The 18,127-nt window shown below is 37.4% G+C and overlaps 1 protein-coding gene across 4 annotated transcripts in view; it reads right to left on the reverse strand.

The window, feature by feature from the left end:
* SPAG9 (sperm associated antigen 9) overlaps positions 1–18,127 on the reverse strand; it is a 61,222-nt gene that overhangs the window by 35,881 nt on the left and 7,214 nt on the right. For all 4 annotated transcript variants that reach the window (XM_014541186.1, XM_014541188.1, XM_005868186.2 and 1 more), the window contains exons 3-5: positions 7,378–7,582; positions 6,534–6,633; positions 3,525–3,646 (exon numbers count right to left, since the gene is read on the reverse strand). In XM_014541186.1, the coding sequence (XP_014396672.1) occupies positions 3,525–3,646; positions 6,534–6,633; positions 7,378–7,582 (427 nt within the window). The remainder of the gene's footprint in view (positions 1–3,524; positions 3,647–6,533; positions 6,634–7,377; positions 7,583–18,127) is intronic.

The following is an 18,127-nucleotide window of genomic DNA, read 5'->3' on the forward strand; positions in this document are numbered from 1 at the left end:
TGGAGGGGAGCTATGGGGGAAAAAAGAGGAACAACTGTAATAATCTGAACAATAAAGATTTAATTTAATGAAAAAAAAAAAAAAGAAGAGCCTTGGAAGACAGGACAATAAAGATGATGAACTGAGCTTTAGGCATATCAAGTGTAAAGCCCTACAAATCATCTTAGAGCTGTCTATGGGCTGTTTGAAAGTAATAGCCTGGGGCTCTAGAAAAAGATCTTAGATGGCAATGAAAACTTTGGAACAATCAGCCATGAAAGCCAAGAAACAACAACAGCAAATAAGATTTCCCAAACAGAGCAGCAGCATTGGGACAGGAACTCTGACAGCTGAAAGATGGGCAGAGAATGAGAGCCTGCAGAGAAGACTGAAAAGAATGCAGGGCAGTCTGGTAAGTCTGATATTCCAGAAACACGGCAAAGACAGTTTTAAAGACAAATGCTATCTGAGAAGTCATGTGAAATAACTGAGAAGGAACCATTGGACACAGCAAACAAGAGGCTGTCTAAGGCAAGGCAAGGGTCGGGGAGAAAACCACTCAGACTGCAGCCGGCTGAGATGCAAGTGGGACTGGGAAAGCGTGCTGGTTAAAAGAAGCCACACTTCTAAGAAGCCTGTTTTGTTCACTGCTGTTTCATGGCACTAGAACTGTCCCATAACAGACACTTCACTGATACTGCTGCATAAAAGTGGGACTAGAAATGGACGGAGAGTGGCAGCGGGGGTAGCAACTGAAGCTAGAGGGTCAGAGGAGGGCAGTATTTTTATTTTTAAATGGACAACAACTGAACATGTTTCAGTAATAATATAAAGAAGTTAGTAAAGATGGAGAAGTAGAAAATACAGAATGTAATCAAGAGAAAGAAAATCCCAACAGAAGGATGTATGAATGTGTAATTTCCAATTTCTAGAGTGTGGCTATTGGGAATAAGTGACTAGAGTGAATGGAGAAAGGGATCAATAAAAATAAAGTCAAGGGATGAGATACCAATCAAGATAAAGCACAAACTGTTAGGGATAGTTATCTCTTTTAAATTATTAAAACCAGAAAAAGTAAACTAAGCACATATATGATTATAAAAAACTTTATATCCTCAAACTAGAGAAGAGAGTTTTATAATAATACGGTAACGAGAAAAATGAATAATGAGTTCGTTAACAGGCCCATTAACGAACGTTGGGAAACAATTTTGTTAGTTTAGCTATATTCCCTTTAGCAAGTATTAGACCTCAGTAGCTGTCACTGAACTGTACAGAAGAGAAGCCAAGAACAAATATGTGCCTTGGAAATTTCATTTCTTATCACTGACCAAAAAGTAGGCACAAGTTGCTACACTTACGATAGTATTTTTAAATCTCCTAATCTGAAACTTTCTAGAAATAAATATACCAATATCTGCAAAAGGGAAAATATAAAACTATTTATTCTTTTCAAAGTGGAAAGGAAGCCATGGTGTCAGGATTTTGCTTTTAACCTATTATGTTTAATTTTCTGACTTAAAGATGAAAGCTTTCAGAAAATATTTGATTTAAAAGACCATAATTATTTCTAAGTATTATGTGGCTTCTTAACTCTTTAAAAGAAAAGTGTGTGCTTCCATCTTCAAATATTATATTATTCAATATTGGACTATGAGGCAGCAAAGTGTACAAAACTACATTAAAAAGTACTCATTCTGCCCTGACCGGTTTGGCTCAGTGGATAGAGTGTCGGCCTGTAGACTCAAGAGTCCCAGGTTCGATTCCAGTCAAGGGCATGTACCTTGGTTGCGGGCACATCCACAGTGGAGGGTGTGCAGGAGACAGCTGATCGATTATTCTCTCTCATCTTTGATGTTTCTATCTCTCTCTCTCCCTTCTTCTCTGAAATCAACTAAAAGTATTCATTCTGGCCCGGCCAGTGTGGCTCAATGGTTGAGCATCAGCCCATGAACCAGGAGGTTATGGCTCAATTCCCGATCAGGGCACATGCCTGGGATGCAGCTCTGTCACCAGTAGGGAGTGTGCAGGAGACAGCTGATCGATTATTCTCTCTCATCATTGATGTTTCTATCTCTCTCTCTCCCTTCTTCTCTGAAATCAACTAAAAACAACAAAAAAAGTACTTATTCTGGTTAAATTCAATGGGGCAGAAGGAAATTTTGGGGGTGATGTTTATGATTCTGGTGGTCATTACATAAATCTATGCATTTGTCAAAACTAAAAATATTCACCAAAAAGAGTGAATTTTACTGTATATAAATTTGAATCTAAATTTAAACATTTCAAAATTCTTCTTTCTAGCATTTTTTACATCAGCCCTTCAATTTTGCCAAGGAGTCAGTTTCTTAAACCAATCAAATCTTAAAGAACTTTTCATGCATAATTTAATGTTAATTAAAATTAAACCATAAATTTAATGTAAAAATGGAGTATTCTTTATGAATTAATCCTTTAGTTCTCCCTTGAGAAATGCAAACTCATTCAATTACTTGCAATGTTTTCCTTAGATTTTAACAGTGGGAGTCTATGTCTAACACAGAACACTTTTATTTATATACTTTCAATCTCTCTTACTAGATAGATAGACTGAGAGCTCTGTTTATACAGAATTTATGTTTCCTTCAGAAAATACTTCAAACTTTCAAGGACATAACTGGTAACCAATAATTTAACACAGAGGCACAGATTTTTAATACTATGAGGTTTTCAATTTCTGTAAGGTTTGAAGTTATACACCAAAACTACTTCACATGAGTTATAGTCATGTAATTATTATTGGAAGGGACTTTAGAGATCACCTAGAGCAGGAGTTGGCAAACTTTTTCTGTACAGGCCAGATGGTGAATGCTGTAGGCTTTTAAGCCATATGATCTTTGTTGCAGACTACTTAGGTCCCCTATTGTAGTGCAAAGGCAACTACAGACAATGAATAAACATATGAGTGTGAAGGTGTTCCAAGAAAACTCTCTTCACACACAAAGATGAGCTGGATTTGGCCCATGAGCTGCATTTGCCCAACCCCTGAAACAGAGTCCAACCTCCTCCTTTAATACCCAAAGAAACTAAGGCCCAGAGTGGTTGATCTATTTGGCAAAGGTCACCAATAAAGAGTAAAAGAGCTACCCTGACCGGTTTGGCTCAGTGGATAGAGAGTCAGCCTGCGGACTCAAGGGTCCCGGGTTCGATTCCGGTCAGGGGCATGTACCTTGGTTGCGGGCATATCCCCAGTGGGGAGTGTGCAGGAAGCAGCTGATCAATGTTTCTCTCTCATCGATGTTTCTAACTCTCTATCCCTCTCCCTTCCTCTCTGTAAAAAAATCAATAAAATATATTTTAAAAAAAAAAAGAGTAAAAGAGCCAAATGCACTATATTCTTTTCAAGCCAGGTGTTCTTCAATGACAAATTCTAAAATGATCACATTTCCCATAGAGTTGAAACAGAATACTCAGAGAAATCTCAGAAAAATCAAGTGTTAAAATTTCTTATTTTAAAAAATATATTTTTAAAACAGTATGCTATGTCTTCAGATAAGCCATCATACCTAGTAAATCTGCTCCTTCATCCACATCTCCAATTAGGCCTGAGCCAGCTGAGGACAGTTCTTCAAAGAGCGATTCCGTGTTGCGATCAAAAGCTTTGTTCTCTATGCCTTTGGTGGGAGTGCTATGCAATAAAAACAACAAAACCAAATCAACAAATATCATAAGGACTTTAACAGTCTATGAATACAATAGGCTAAGTTACATAGGCATTTTTTTTTTAACCTATCATTTACAAATAATACAAAATGCGATTTTTAAAACATTTCTTGCCTGGCTGGTATGGCCCAGTGGTTGAGCATCGACCCATGTACCAAGAGGTTGTTGGTTTGATACCTGGTCAGGGCATATGCCCAGGTTTCGGGCTCCATCCCCAGTAGGGGCCGTGAAGGAGGCAGCTGATTGATGATTTTCATCATTAATGTTTTTTTCTCTTTCTCCCTTACTCTCTGAAGTCAATTAAAAAAAATATTTTAAAAGCTAACAGCAAAACATTATGTATAATGTAACCGTTTTTGCAGGAGTGGAGGGAAGTGGAGATATACCGTACATGTACTAGTATGTTTATACATTAATGTTATAGTAATAGGAAAATAAGTTTTTGCAGAATTTCCAATTAAACACGGTGAACTGAACATAGTCATTTATCACCCAATAATTAAAAAATCAATTAAAATGACAGGAAAGGAATTAGAAAGAACCCACAAGGACATAAGGAATAGAAAAAGAAACTAGGGCAGATGAAATGTGAACAAAATTCTGTAAGATGGAAAACAGACTGGCAAGGAGTAGAAACTAACTTAACAGACAAGAGAAAGCTGACACCTAAACCAATGGGGTTAGGGAGGAAGTCAGTATGCTGCCAGAACCCCTGAAAGGCCCAGGAATGGAAGGAACCAGCAATCTTTGGAGAGGAGCATCCATGGGGGACATATAACAGAAATATGGGCTGAAAGATGACACAAGAAACAGTATGAGGTCTAGATCCAATCCTCAGACCTCCCTTCTTGCAACATAGCTCCCTGAATAATGAAAACCAAGTTTAAATGTTATAGGCAGGACACCGGAGAATAAGTCATTTACTTCAGTCTGAGCAAAATAGCCACAGAGCAGACATATAAAGGCCTCTCTATATAAAAGAACCAAAATAAATGGGTTATGACAGAGGCACTCAGAGCAAAAGGAGACAATGCAGGCAGCAACAGGGACTTGAAAACAAAGATTTTTTTTTCCAGGATAAATATATTTTTAAAATATTTACTGTTGAAAGTATTACAGATGTCCTCCCTCTTCATCCCCCTCCCTCCCCCCAATTTAGCCCTGCTAGCGAGCAACTGCACCATGCCAAAATAAATATTGAAAACAAAAAATTTTTAGGGAGAAAAAATATCAATGAGGGTTGAAAGGTAAAACTGGAATAAATCATCCAGAAATTAGAACATTAATAGGAGAGAACAGAAAAATGAGGGTCAGGCCAAGATGTTCAGTGTCCACTAACAGGTGTTCCAGAAAGAAAGAGGAAGAGAAAACAATAAGAAGAAATAAAGAGAAAATTTCTCAGAACTGGGAGATATGATTTTTACAGATGAAAAATTTACTATATACAAGATACAAGAAAGAAGACCCCTATACCAAGAACATCGTCATGTTCTCAATCCTTCCAAAGAAAGCACATACATAGCTATTACTATTCTAGATGCACAGGAGTGTTAACACATCCATTAAATACAAGAGATGCCTTAGGGCATTAGGACAATTTCCTACAGAATCTCAGCTGCGAAAGAGGGACCAAGGAAGACCTACATAAGGATGTGACCTGAAGATAAAGAGCCAAAGGGAGCTAAGAAGTAACAGAGATCACCTCTTGGGAGTGGGAATGAACAGTGGGGAGGGCAAGGGACTACCACTGCCCTTCATATTGCGCATGACCATTTAACCCTGTACTACATACACGCATTGGTCTAATAAAAATAATTTTTTAAATTTTTAAAAGAGATTCAGAATGACAGAAACGCACAACTGTTAATAAGGAGCTGCATCTCCTAGGCTTAGGACAGACTGGACCAGAAGCAAATTACTTTTTATACACTAAGTTTTCACAGTCCTGGACTGAACCCAGCTCTACCTCTTGAAGGCTTAGCAATCTTGAACATTCTGAGTTTCCTTATTTGTAAAATGGAGATGAAGACCTCTATCTCATATAGGTAATTAAGAACAAATGATACAAAATAATGATGATATTAGCTAACATTTATTGAACTGGGCACTTTGCCAGTGATTTAACATGTACTGACTCATTCACTTCTCACAACTATCTGAAGTATTATTATAAACTCCTTTTATGGATGAGGAAACTTATCTCAAATTCAAATCCAAGTCAGGATTTGAACCCACAGTCTTACCCTAGGTTTTTGCTTTTAACCACTACTGCATACTGCACAATGCTAGAAGTAACCAATAAATGGCATGTATTTTTAGTGGTAATTATTAATTAATTAAAGGATAAAATTTATAGAAGAAATGAAAAGGTAGCAGCTCCTGTTTGACATTCTTGAACATCAATCTATTTCAGATGACCTTGGTTAAGATGCTATCTAACAATTTTCACCACTAAGCATCTCCCCATGTGAAATGAGACACTTTCAGTTCTGAAGGGAGCAGTCTCTTCTTCCTGATCTGAGAGAGGAATAAATTTTGCTCAAATTGTTATTTCCCCCACACCCGCTTCTATGCTTCCTTAAGTTCCCATATGTAGGGATATTCTTTGGCTGTCTTTTCTCTCTGACCTTCCACATGCTCTAATACCTAATTCTGTAAAGGCCATAGTTCATAAAACATTTAAACCATGTACAATGTCAGTTTCAAAAAAACAGAAACTGAAATATAATACCAACATTTCTTCAGCAAAACATGTGAATGCATTCAGTCTGGTCAGAGACCAGAAAACAACAGCGTACTTCTGAGAGAGAGGAAAAGAGGGATAAAATGTCTTAATCTGACATTAACAGCACCTTGAGCCTTTATATCCACTGAGATCTTTGTCCATATCCAACTCCGGAGTGGATTCGATGATCGCTTGAACCTCTGACTTCTCTTCATTTTCCGCAGAGCCTTACAAAAGGACAAGATGACTTAATTAATGAATATAGCCCTTATATAAAAATCTTGTTGTTTCTATGGTTGTAAATACATCATTTGATCATAAAAATTTTTTTAAAGAGTATATTCTAGGAAACATAGAGTTAGACAATATGTCGTATATTCAATTAACAGTTAATATCAGAAACTAATAAATAACCAAAGGAAGTTTTCATTTGTATTTCTTGAGACACAGTGCAGTGTATCCTAGGCCAGAACTCAGACTAATGATCTGAGGCAGGGAGAGAAAAACAGTGTCCTCCTACCTTTCAGGCTCTCCAACCCTCCAGCTCCTAACATTTTTCTCTCCAAAACTTTATTTAATCATCACCTCTTTAAGCTTACGTATAATTGATTACAATGAATTATTTATCTATTTCAGTGGACGCCAACCTTTAGGACCACCGGTTGGCAACCACTGCTTTATTTTATAAATGCAAAGCATCAACAACACAATGATGAATTTTCTCATACCCACATCATCTGGATTTATTGAAAACTTTGCCAGTAAGTAAAGAACTAGGGTGGCTCAGTTGTTTAGAGCATCGTTCCATACACCAAAAGGTCAGGGCATATACCCAGGTTGTGGGTTTGATCCCCGATGTGGGCATGAGTGAGAGGAAACCAATTGATGTTTCTCATATCAATGTTTCTTCTCCTTCTCTTTCCTCTACTTCCCCTCTCTTAAAGAAGAAAAAAAGAACTAGGGTCACATACCTGTTGACACATTTCTAGTTTCTTGGGCTACTTGAATTTCAATATGCTTGCCTATGTCTGCCTTACTTGGTGCATCTGCAACCTTCACAAATCCTTCACTGTCTTCCTTTAAGGGCGTGTCAGCAGGAAGTGCTGACACATCTGAAGCAGCTGTTGATGCTGGAGTGGTAGCTTTAGATCCTTGGCTAACATCAGAAAGTTCATCCTACGAATAAAAATAATTACAAAAAAATTTAAATAAGTAATTTAAACCATTGTTTAAATAGGTTAAGAAATAAACTCGCTGAGAGAAAAGTCTATTTTAAAAAAACAGTAATAAAGAGTTGCTAATTATCAAAGGAAACCAATAATCTCCAGACTATTCAAATAATTGGGAAATAAATCATATCTGTTCAGGCATATATGATATTCTTTTAAGCAGAAAATTGGAAGATAAAAGATTGGCAGTATTAGCAATAACATTATACCTTAACATCAACCTCAGAGTTTTTAATGGCAGTTGTGATAATGAACAATCATTTGATAACAAAGACCTGCTTCACAACACTTAGGTCCTGGGTAGTAGCTACTCTGAAATAGCAGTGGGATAACAAGACTCTGATCTCAGGGAAGAGCTTTGTAGACAGTGCTGTTAAAACATCCCGCATACACAGTGTACCATCTGAAGTGCTTATTAAAGGGAGGATTTGTGAAATCAGGTAATTTGCACTTTAACAAGCAACTCAGGTGATTTATATACTCACTAAAATTTGATAACTATTATTCTAGAATCCACAGATAGCTTTCAAACGCTACATGCCCATATTAAGACTTTATACAAAAATTTGTGGGCCCTGCATTTTTCTGGGAAAAGAATCTACAACTTTTCTCAGATTCTCAAAGATGTTTGTGACTCCAAAATAATTTAAAAACAGTTGTCCAATGACTAACAATAATAAGGCAGTTCTTTTTAAGCAAAGTAGCCAGAGCCCTGGCCAAATGATTCAGTTGGTTGGAGTGTCATCCCGTACATAACCTTGGGTGAGAATTTTAAAAATAATAATAAAAATAAAGCAAAGTAGCCAGGTCTTTGAAAAAAGTTTAGTAGTAGTAATAATAATAATGACTAAGGTAAATTTACCATTCACTAAATGTATGACTTTAGGTAAGTTATGTATTCTTTCCATACCTACATTTTCTCATCTGTAAAATAGGAATAATAGTACCTAATTCACAGAATTATTGTTATTCTATATGAAGAATCACAATACCAGATTTCAAGTAATGCTACAAAGCCACCGTAATCCAAATAGCCTGGTACTGGCACAAGAACAGGCATATAGATCAATGGAACAGAACAGAGAACCCAGAAATCGACCCAAGCCATTACACTCAATATTTGAGAAAGGAGGCAAGAGCATACAATGGAGTCAAAACAGTCTCGATTCAATAAATGGTGCTGGGCTCATTTGTGGATTATAGAGAACAACACAGACTGATGAAAAGGGACAGATCCAAAGACTGAGAAACAGTGATCAGGCTATCAATCCCCAGAAGGAAAGTAGGGGAGGGCGGGGGTACGGGGAAGAGATCAACCGAAGGACTTGTATACATGTATATAAGCCAGGGGATGAGGACACATTTGTAATACCTTAACTAATAAAAAAAATAAAATAAATGGTGCTGGGAAAATTGAACAGATACATGCAATAAAGTGAAACTAGACCACCAACTTACAACATACGCAAGAATAAACTCAAAATGGATAAGACTTAAATGTAAGTTGTGAAACCATAAAAATCCTAGAAGAAACCATAGGCAGCAAAATATCAGATATCTCTTGTAACAGTATGTTTACAGATACATCTCCTAAGGCAAAGGAAACTAAGGAGAAAATAAGCAAATGGGACTACATCAAAATGAAAAGCTTCTGCACAGCAAAAGAAACCATCAACAAAACGAAAAGAGAGCCCACTGTATGGGAGGACATATTTGGCAATGATACATCTGATAAAGGGTTAATATCCAAAATATATAAGGAAGACAAACTTATCAAGAAAGACAAACAATCCAATTTAAAAATGGGCAAAGGACCTAAATAGACACTTCTCCAAAGAGGACATACAGATGGCCAAGAGACATGAAAAAATGCTCAAAGTCACTGATCATTAGAGAGATGCAAATTAAAACAACAATGAGGCATCAACTCACACCTGTCAGAATGGCTACCATCAACAAATCAACAGACAAGTGCTGGCAAGGATGTAGAGAAAAGGGAACCCTAGTGCACTACTGGTAGGAATGCAGACTGGTGCAACCATATGGAAAACAGCATGGAGTTTCCTCAAAAAATTAAATATGGAACTGCCATTTGACCCAGTGATCCCACTTCTAGGAATATATCCTAAGAAACCCAAAGCACCAATCAGAAAGAATGTATTCACCCCTGACTAGGGGTGAATGTGCCCTGATTAGAAATCGAACCATGACTCCTGATTCATAGATTGATGCACAACCACTGAGCAACACCAGCCAGGCAGTTTGTCTTTTAGACTCAACAATTTTAGGCCCAAAGAAAGTAAAGACAAAATTACAAAAGGTACCTTAGTCTCGTGGATCCCACCATAACACTTATTACCTTATACTTTAAATTTTATGTTGACATTTCTTTCTCCCCAAGAAAAAGTTAAATGTCTAAAGCAGTAGTTATAAACCTCTTTTGATTTACAACTCTACAGCATAACAGAATCACAAAATTCTCTGTGTACATGTATTTTGTGGAATTTCATAGCTTCAATTTGATTCCTAGCAGGAGTCTGTGATCCAAAGAAAAAATGAGGACCATAACTCTAGACACAGCTAGACAAAATAAATCTAGATGTAAATTATGTTATAGGTTCAAGAAAATCCAGATTATTAAAGGAAATATGAATGTCCTGACCCTGAGGATATTTCTGAAGAAAGAGGACACTGTTTCACCTCACAGTCTGCCTGCTGAAGGGCTTCCAGGGACTGGGTTAACCGTGACCTAGAGGGGAGGAGATGTCTTATTTGTCTTTCTATCCCAAGTGCCCAGCATATTGAGCATAAGATGAAGTAGGCTCTCAACAGATGTTTGCTGTCTGAAGCTGAATGGGGCCCTGACTGAGGCTGAAGAAATCTGTTCAGTGAGGAGGCAGCCCCTGGTGAAATGACACACTGAGCTGTCTCCAGGATACATGCAGGTTATGCACATTCTGTCCTGAGGAAGCTGTTTGTACAAAGCATGCTAGCTCTCTTACCTAGCACTGTGTAAGTGTAAATTGGCTGCATTTCTACATGATTTACTATATTTTTCTCTCCCTTATTTCAAAATGCTGTCTTCAGAGGAGTAGTAAATTATAGTTAAAGCCCTGGCAACCACTGTGAGGAAACAACTTTCTTTTATGTTTCAGTGAATAGCATCAGTAGTCTTCCAAACTGAGAACTTGAGGTCCTGAGAATACCAGCTGAGGAGTAACCAAATGGTCAATCACTTTTGTTTACTTTTTACAAAATGTTTTGAAACTCCATTCTCACCTCCAGGTTCAGGACTCATGCTGATCTGCTAAGAGGGAAAGATTATAAGAGAAAAGTATCATGTCATGTATTTACTAAATGTTAGCATATTTCTAAGTATCTTTGACTTATACTACCTCAGGATGACAAGACCCATCTTTCTATCACCTACCATGTTAAAGTGAGGGATTGGGGCTTTGTTTTATTTTGATTTAAAATCACACTTCCTTTAAGCCTCTAGTTTAAGCAATATGGTTCAGAAGTCACCACGTGAACTATGTCTTACCTTATATTTTATCAATAAGCAGCTCATCACTTAACCCTTTTTTCTATTCGCACAACTGTATGAAATCTTCCTGAAATTTATTCTAATCATCTTTTTTAACATACTCAATATTCCAGTTTAGCATATATGGAAATGTTTACTGCATCTACCTTTCTCCCCCACATTGTTTCTGAAACTCCTAAATAAACACAAATAATCAAAGGGTGACCCAGACTTGTGCCTAGTCTTTATTTCTATCTGTATACTTGCCCTCTATGAGACAAAAGTATTTCTCTGAAACACAAAGCAAGTTTTAGATATTCTTGGTCTGGAAATTCATCAAAGACTTTTTAAAAAAAATATTTTTATTGATTTCAGAGAGGAAGGGAGAGAGAGAGGGAGATAAAAACACCAATGATGAGAGAAAATCACTGGTTGGCTGCTTTCTGCACGCCCCACACTGGGGACTTGGGACTGAGCCCACAACCAGACATGTGCCCTGACCAGGAATCAAACCCGTGACCTTCTGGTTTATAGGTCAACACTTAGCCACTGAGCCACGCTGGCTGGGCTCAACAAAGATTTTTTGGTAATTCCCTCAAAAAGCCATAGATTATTAGTAAGACACGATTCACTTTACAGAGACCAGATTGCCTCTCCCTTAATGTTTGTTCAAGTGATCTTTGATTCTGGATTCTCATCATCCTTAACCCTCTCAACTATTCAACTAATCAATATCTAGATGGCTCTCTATATATAAAAATGAAAAGATTATGAACATTCATTTTTAAATGAAACGCAAGCTGCATAAAAATACATAGAGCATAAACCCATTCATCTTTCAAAGACATTATTAATATCATCTTTGTGCATATATAAAGAAAAAGGTCTGGAGGATACACCAATGACTGGGGAGGAAGGGTGAATTTAGGGTTGAAGAAACTTACCGTCTTACTTTAGATCAGCGGTTCTCAACCTGTGGGTCGTGACCCCTTTGGCGGTCGAACGACCCTTTCACAGGGGTCGCCTAAGACCATCCTGCATATCAGATATTTACATTATGATTCATAACAGTAGCAACATTACAGTTATGAAGTAGCAACAAAAATAATTCTATGGTTGGGTCACAACATGAGGAACTGTATTTAAAGGGCCAGAAGGTTGAGAACCACTGCTTTAGATTCTTCAGTACTATTTAAAATTATGAAATTGTTAATATAATTTTAAAAAATTATTCAATCTGTTTTTATAAACTATTTGGACTCTGGTTACCTTAGCAGCATTTCTAGTATTTGGCATTGTGCCTGACACAGTGGGCATCAACAAATATTTTTAAATGCAAAAAGCAAGGTAATTTTCCTTCAACAGGAGATATTTAAAGCTATTTTTCCCTATTCTAAAAGCCTGTTTAAACATTGTCAATAAGTATATAATAAAATTACGTGCCAATTTACTTCAAAAGAAGCCACATTCGATATATATAAAACTTTAAACACCATCATATCTGAATATATTTTTTAGTTTTACCAATTTTCATTCTCAACAGACAATAGCATCTTTATCAACATATACAACCCAATAAATTCTTGCCAAAAGGAAAAACTCACTTATAAACACCAACTAAGGAAGAACTAATTCCATTTCCCTTTCTCTAAGCATGAGCTTAAAGGGAGAGAAAGTATATATCTTACCTTCTTATTTGTCAATTATACCTCAATAAAACTGAATGAATGAACGAGTGAATGAGTGAATGAATGAATAGGAAGAAAGCACAAAAAATTAAAAGGAGTAAATCTTCACCCTTTTTTTCCTTTCAAAGCCCAACAGTCATCTGTGTTTGGTTTCTAAAGTTATCAAATAAAGATATATGTGAGGAAAGAAGTTTATATATAAAAATTGATGTTATAGAAGAAATTTCTTATCCTCTATAACAAGCAAAAGCAACATGAAATATTACAACATATAATCCATTTTTCTTAAAATTGTATTTCTATTTTACCCTACCTTAAACACTAATGCAAAAATCCAAAAGGAGGTAATGCATAATAAACAAATGAAAAACCAAACTTAGGCATCAAAAAAAGTGCCTACAAGTAACAACTTTCCAAGCAACAAGCACACTTAGTGCCTCGATCTTGATTCCTAAATACCATTCTCCAATAGACGGAACAAGGGCTCCTTGGAGCAGCAGTCCATTGTGGGGCTGGGACAGAGGAAATATAAGAGCTTGGAGCATCTTATGGTGGAGGTGGGAGGAAGGGAGGACTGACTAAAAAAAAAAAAAAAAAAAAAAAAAAAAAAGTCAAAAAGGTTCAGGAGTCAACCTGAAAGAGCTCCTGATGTCCAAAGTTGGAACAATTTAAGCAACAAAAGAAATGACTGTATTAGCTAACCTACATAATAAAATAAATGCCATGAGTACAAATAGGAAGGAAGGAACAAACAAAAGAAGGAAGGGAGGGAGGAGGGGGGAGGGAAGGAACACAGTTCTCCCTTACAGAAGAATTTTGGTTAATAAATGTAGAAGATGGAGAACATAGAAAAATTACTGTTGGAACACCACAGTAATAATTGTAGATAAGATCCACGGATGGATACTAAAATCAGTGGGTGAAAGTTTGACAAATAGGACATTTGCACAATCCTCAAGTATATCCACCATGAATAATTATAAAGGGAAAAATAGTAACTTTATAATGGAGAGATCCGACATGCCCCAGCTGAAATAAGTGATCAAGGTTAACATCACCCCTAAGGCATACTGCCTTTGCAGTATTCTTGCCAAAAATCTATAACTTCGATCTAATCATGAAGAGAGAAAAAAAACAGAAAAGCCCAAATTGAGAGACATTCTATAATATAACTAACCAGTGCCCTTCAAGCCTTAAGGACATGAAAGACTGCGGAAATGTCACACAGTGGAAGAGACTGAGAAAACATAACCCAATGTGGGATACTGGAACATGAAAAGGAAAGTCGTGGGAAAACCAACGAACTCCAAATAAAGTGTGTAGTTTTAGTTTAGCTAATGGTATTGTGCCAATGTTAATTTCTTAGTGTGGATAACTGTACAATGGTCAGTTAACATTGGTGGGTGCTGGGTGATGGATAGATGAGAACTCTGGACTATTTCTGCCATTTTGCTGTAAGTCTAAAATATTTCAAAACAAAACATTTTTAAAACCTGGAAGCTTTAACTGTTTGAGAATTTAAAATTACAGATGCATTTTATAAGAGGAATAGTTAATTATAAAATATACAGGAATAAGGTTCAATTGCTATAGAGTATCAAGTTTGGGAAGACTAAAGAAATAGGAACAATTTAAGAACTTAACCACAAGTGGAGGAGGATGGAAAAATTCTTCCAAACAAGAATGCTGGCTCTGCTCAGACATTCCTGTTCTGCATGCTAAGCACATCCCCTGAAGAAGGCAGCACCCACTGACTACTGGCTTTACATACCAAACCCTGCTAACCAGAGCTCCTCACACAGTTCCACTAAAGTACTTCAAGTCATGTGGTTTAAATGAATTCTTTAAAAGTTTCACAAGTAGGTACCAAATACAATTGTTTTTTAGTTAAAATTGCTTTTCTCAGTTCTAAAAGTCACATTCTAGCCTGGCCAGTGTGACTCAGTGGTCGAACACTGACCCATGCACCAAAAGGTCACTGGTTTGATTTCTGGTCAGGGCACATGCCTGGGTTGCAGGATTGATCCCCAATGGGGCCATGCACGAGACAGCCAAACAATGATTCTCTCTTATCCACGTTTTTATCTCTCTCTCTCTCTCCCTTCCCCACGCTTTAAAAATCAATAAAAACATTTTTTTTTTAAAGTCACAGTCTAATAACAATTAACAACCCAGGAGACTCTTCAAAGGAAACAATATACATTTTTAGAGTATATACACACATGCATACACTCACACACGTGTCTTTAGGCATGTGTAGGAGCATATATATGTATAGGTACATATTCACACAGATGTGTATATCTGAAACCTGTGAAATCATTGCCAAACTGATACCAAACAAGGTCTAGAAAAAGCATATATTTAAAATGATACTTAAAACACTTCATTCTCTCTTTCCATATTTGGGCATAAGGGAGGGATATGTGAACTCTAAACTTATAAAGCAATAAAGAATTTATACAGCATTGCCAGTGAAAGTACAAATGGCTACAATCCCTTTGGCAGGTAATTTGGCAATATCTACCAAGATCTTAAATACATGCTTCTACCCAGCAATCCCACCTATGGGGATTATAAATACAAGTACAAAATTATGTACACAATTATCTACTGCAGCATTGTGAGTAATAGCAAAAGACTAGGAAAAACTGAAGTGTCACACTAATAGGGCAGATACTAATTGTAGTTGGAATATGTGATCCCATCCACCTGGCCCTTCCTCTACTATTCTGATGTATCATCTTCCCCCACACACTTGTTTTAAATTTCTCTAGCTATTGGACTCTTCTTCTAAGTCTACAAACCACCCAGACTCTCCCATATTGAGTCCTTTTTCTCCACCCTGCCAACTCAAGTTATCCCTTTCCTCTCCTCCCACTGCAACACTTTTCATGAGTAATCTATGCTTTCTACTATTTCCTTCTTTCATAATTCACATTCACTCTAGTTAATGGCCCTGCAACTCAAACTGCTCAAACCTACACCTACAAATTCAGTCCTCACTCTACTTGACTTCTCCAGACAGCCGACTCTGCTAATAACCCTTCCATTCTAAAACTCTTACTGTCCCTTGACTTCCAGGGGTGCTGTCTCTGTGGCTTCTCCTCGCTGGCACTACAAAACCCCCGCCCCTGCCAATGCCTTTCTCTCTCCCCCTGTACATCTTCTGTCTCTTCAGTCTAGACTGCCCCCACCCACACCTCTGGATGCTGCTGCAAGAGGAAGCATCAGGCTTCCTCACCTGCTCAGACTGACACCCTATGCCTAAAGCCTAGGTTCAGGATCTGACACCCCTCCAGACAGGCTGTCCCTGGGCAAGGATGTCCTTCACACTGCCGACGTCCTGTCTACAGCAGGCTATCCTGACATGGGTACCCTCCTAACCCTGCTTGGGTTATGGCACCTACCCCTACCCCTCCCTGTGGACACTTACCTTACCCTACCTGGTAATTTTAGGAATGAAATGTGCAGAAAGAAAAGAAAGGCAGCTAATGCAATACTACACCACCTTAATAATTACAGTCTTATAATACATCATGATATCTACGAGGGCAAATTCTTGCAGTTATTGCTCTTCTTCAGGACTGCTGTGGGTTATTCTTGGCCTTTTGTTCTCCAATTCCTTTATTTTCATCTTGCTCATAAATATAATTCAAGTGGATGAACAACCTTACCTTAACATTTTTGCTCATCCCCAGTCTTAACTTTCATAATACATTCTAAACAGCACAGTTTTGGTCATTTTACATAAGAAACTGCTTTTTTACCAATTTCACAAGAAGCCCCCCACCAAAACATTTTCTGTTAATGATGCAATATAAAACTCCTCTGCTTTCTGCCTTGAGCTGACTTCTGAACGAGACTTGAAGTTCTAGTTCCATCAACAGGGTATCAGAGGAGGCTTCATGTAAGCTGTGGCATTTAGAATGGTCTTGAAAGGGAGTATTTCTAGACTGGTGGTAACCTAAGCAGGATACAAATATTTATGTGGGCAACCCATAAAGAAAAGCAAGTTCACGGAAGGAGTCAAGATTGGAGATTCAACTTTTTGAACATGAATGTATGGGTGGCATTTATAGATATGGAACTTGAGCAACCCAGATTAGGTAGAGAGGAAGGCTGAGCTGTAAGCCCTGGGAATTCCAACGTTTAGAGGTCTCAAACCAGCAATGGGGAAGGAGCAGTGTCATGTGAGCAGAGTCAATAAAAGCATTTCAAAAAGCAGAGTATTCAAATGTGTCAAATGCTGCTACAACATTCACTCTAGTTAATGGCCCTGCAAGAATTTTTAACTTTTCATTAGATTTATAAAGGTGATGTTTTGGGGAACCCTAAGAAAAGGGATGTCGGTGCACTAGGTAAGACTGGCAGTCTCAGAAGTAGGGTGAAGATAAACCAGTTGTTCCTCAAATGTGCCAAAGTCTGTCCCACCACAGAGCCCTCATAGATGCTATTTGATTATCCAGAAACACTCATTCATCCAGACATTTCCATGTACGTACACATCCCTCAGGTCAATGTACCAGTCACCTCCTCTGAGAGGCGTTCCCTCGCCATCCTAAAATAAGCACCCTCCCTACTAATTACTCTCTCTATTCCCTTATCTTGCTTTCTTTTAATAATATCTAACAATTCTTGAAATCCTATTATTTCATTTATTTACTTGTTTGTATATGATAAATGAAGGAATAGTATGTAGAAATACTTCTTTTTAAGGACAATGTGGACATTTCTCTAGGTGTATCATTCCTGGCAGATTTTCCAATACCTGAAGATATAACCTTATTGACTACAAATCTCTTACAGTGAGAAATTTTCGATATAGCAACAAATAAGGTCTATCACTTTACAATCACTGGCAAGACACTTTGACTGCCATTCTTCTGCCACAAGGTTTCCCACAGTTCTGTTTTTTTAGTTATAACCCATCATGTGGTTTTCTCACAGAGCATTTTCATCTTAACCTTAATTCACAGAAAAAAACTGCTGGTAAAATTAATATTAATTCTTACCTGCATGCCCTAAATATACCTAAGTCATTTCCCAAGTTCTCAGGGGGAAATGAAAGTCGGCAATTACTTTAGAGATAGTCTAGTCTAATTTCCGTCATGCACAGGAACCAAGACTAGTGGGTACATGCAACACAGTCCACAGGTGAACTCTAAACTGACTCCCAGCCTTTCACAAAGTTAGAGAAAAAGACATCTGGTTAATAACAGGGCTTGGGTAAATAATATAATATGTCCTAATAGACATACTTGACAAACTAGACTTA

This window comes from Myotis brandtii, unplaced genomic scaffold (genome assembly GCF_000412655.1).
Source record: "Myotis brandtii unplaced genomic scaffold, ASM41265v1 scaffold265, whole genome shotgun sequence".
NCBI lineage: Eukaryota > Metazoa > Chordata > Mammalia > Chiroptera > Vespertilionidae > Myotis > Myotis brandtii.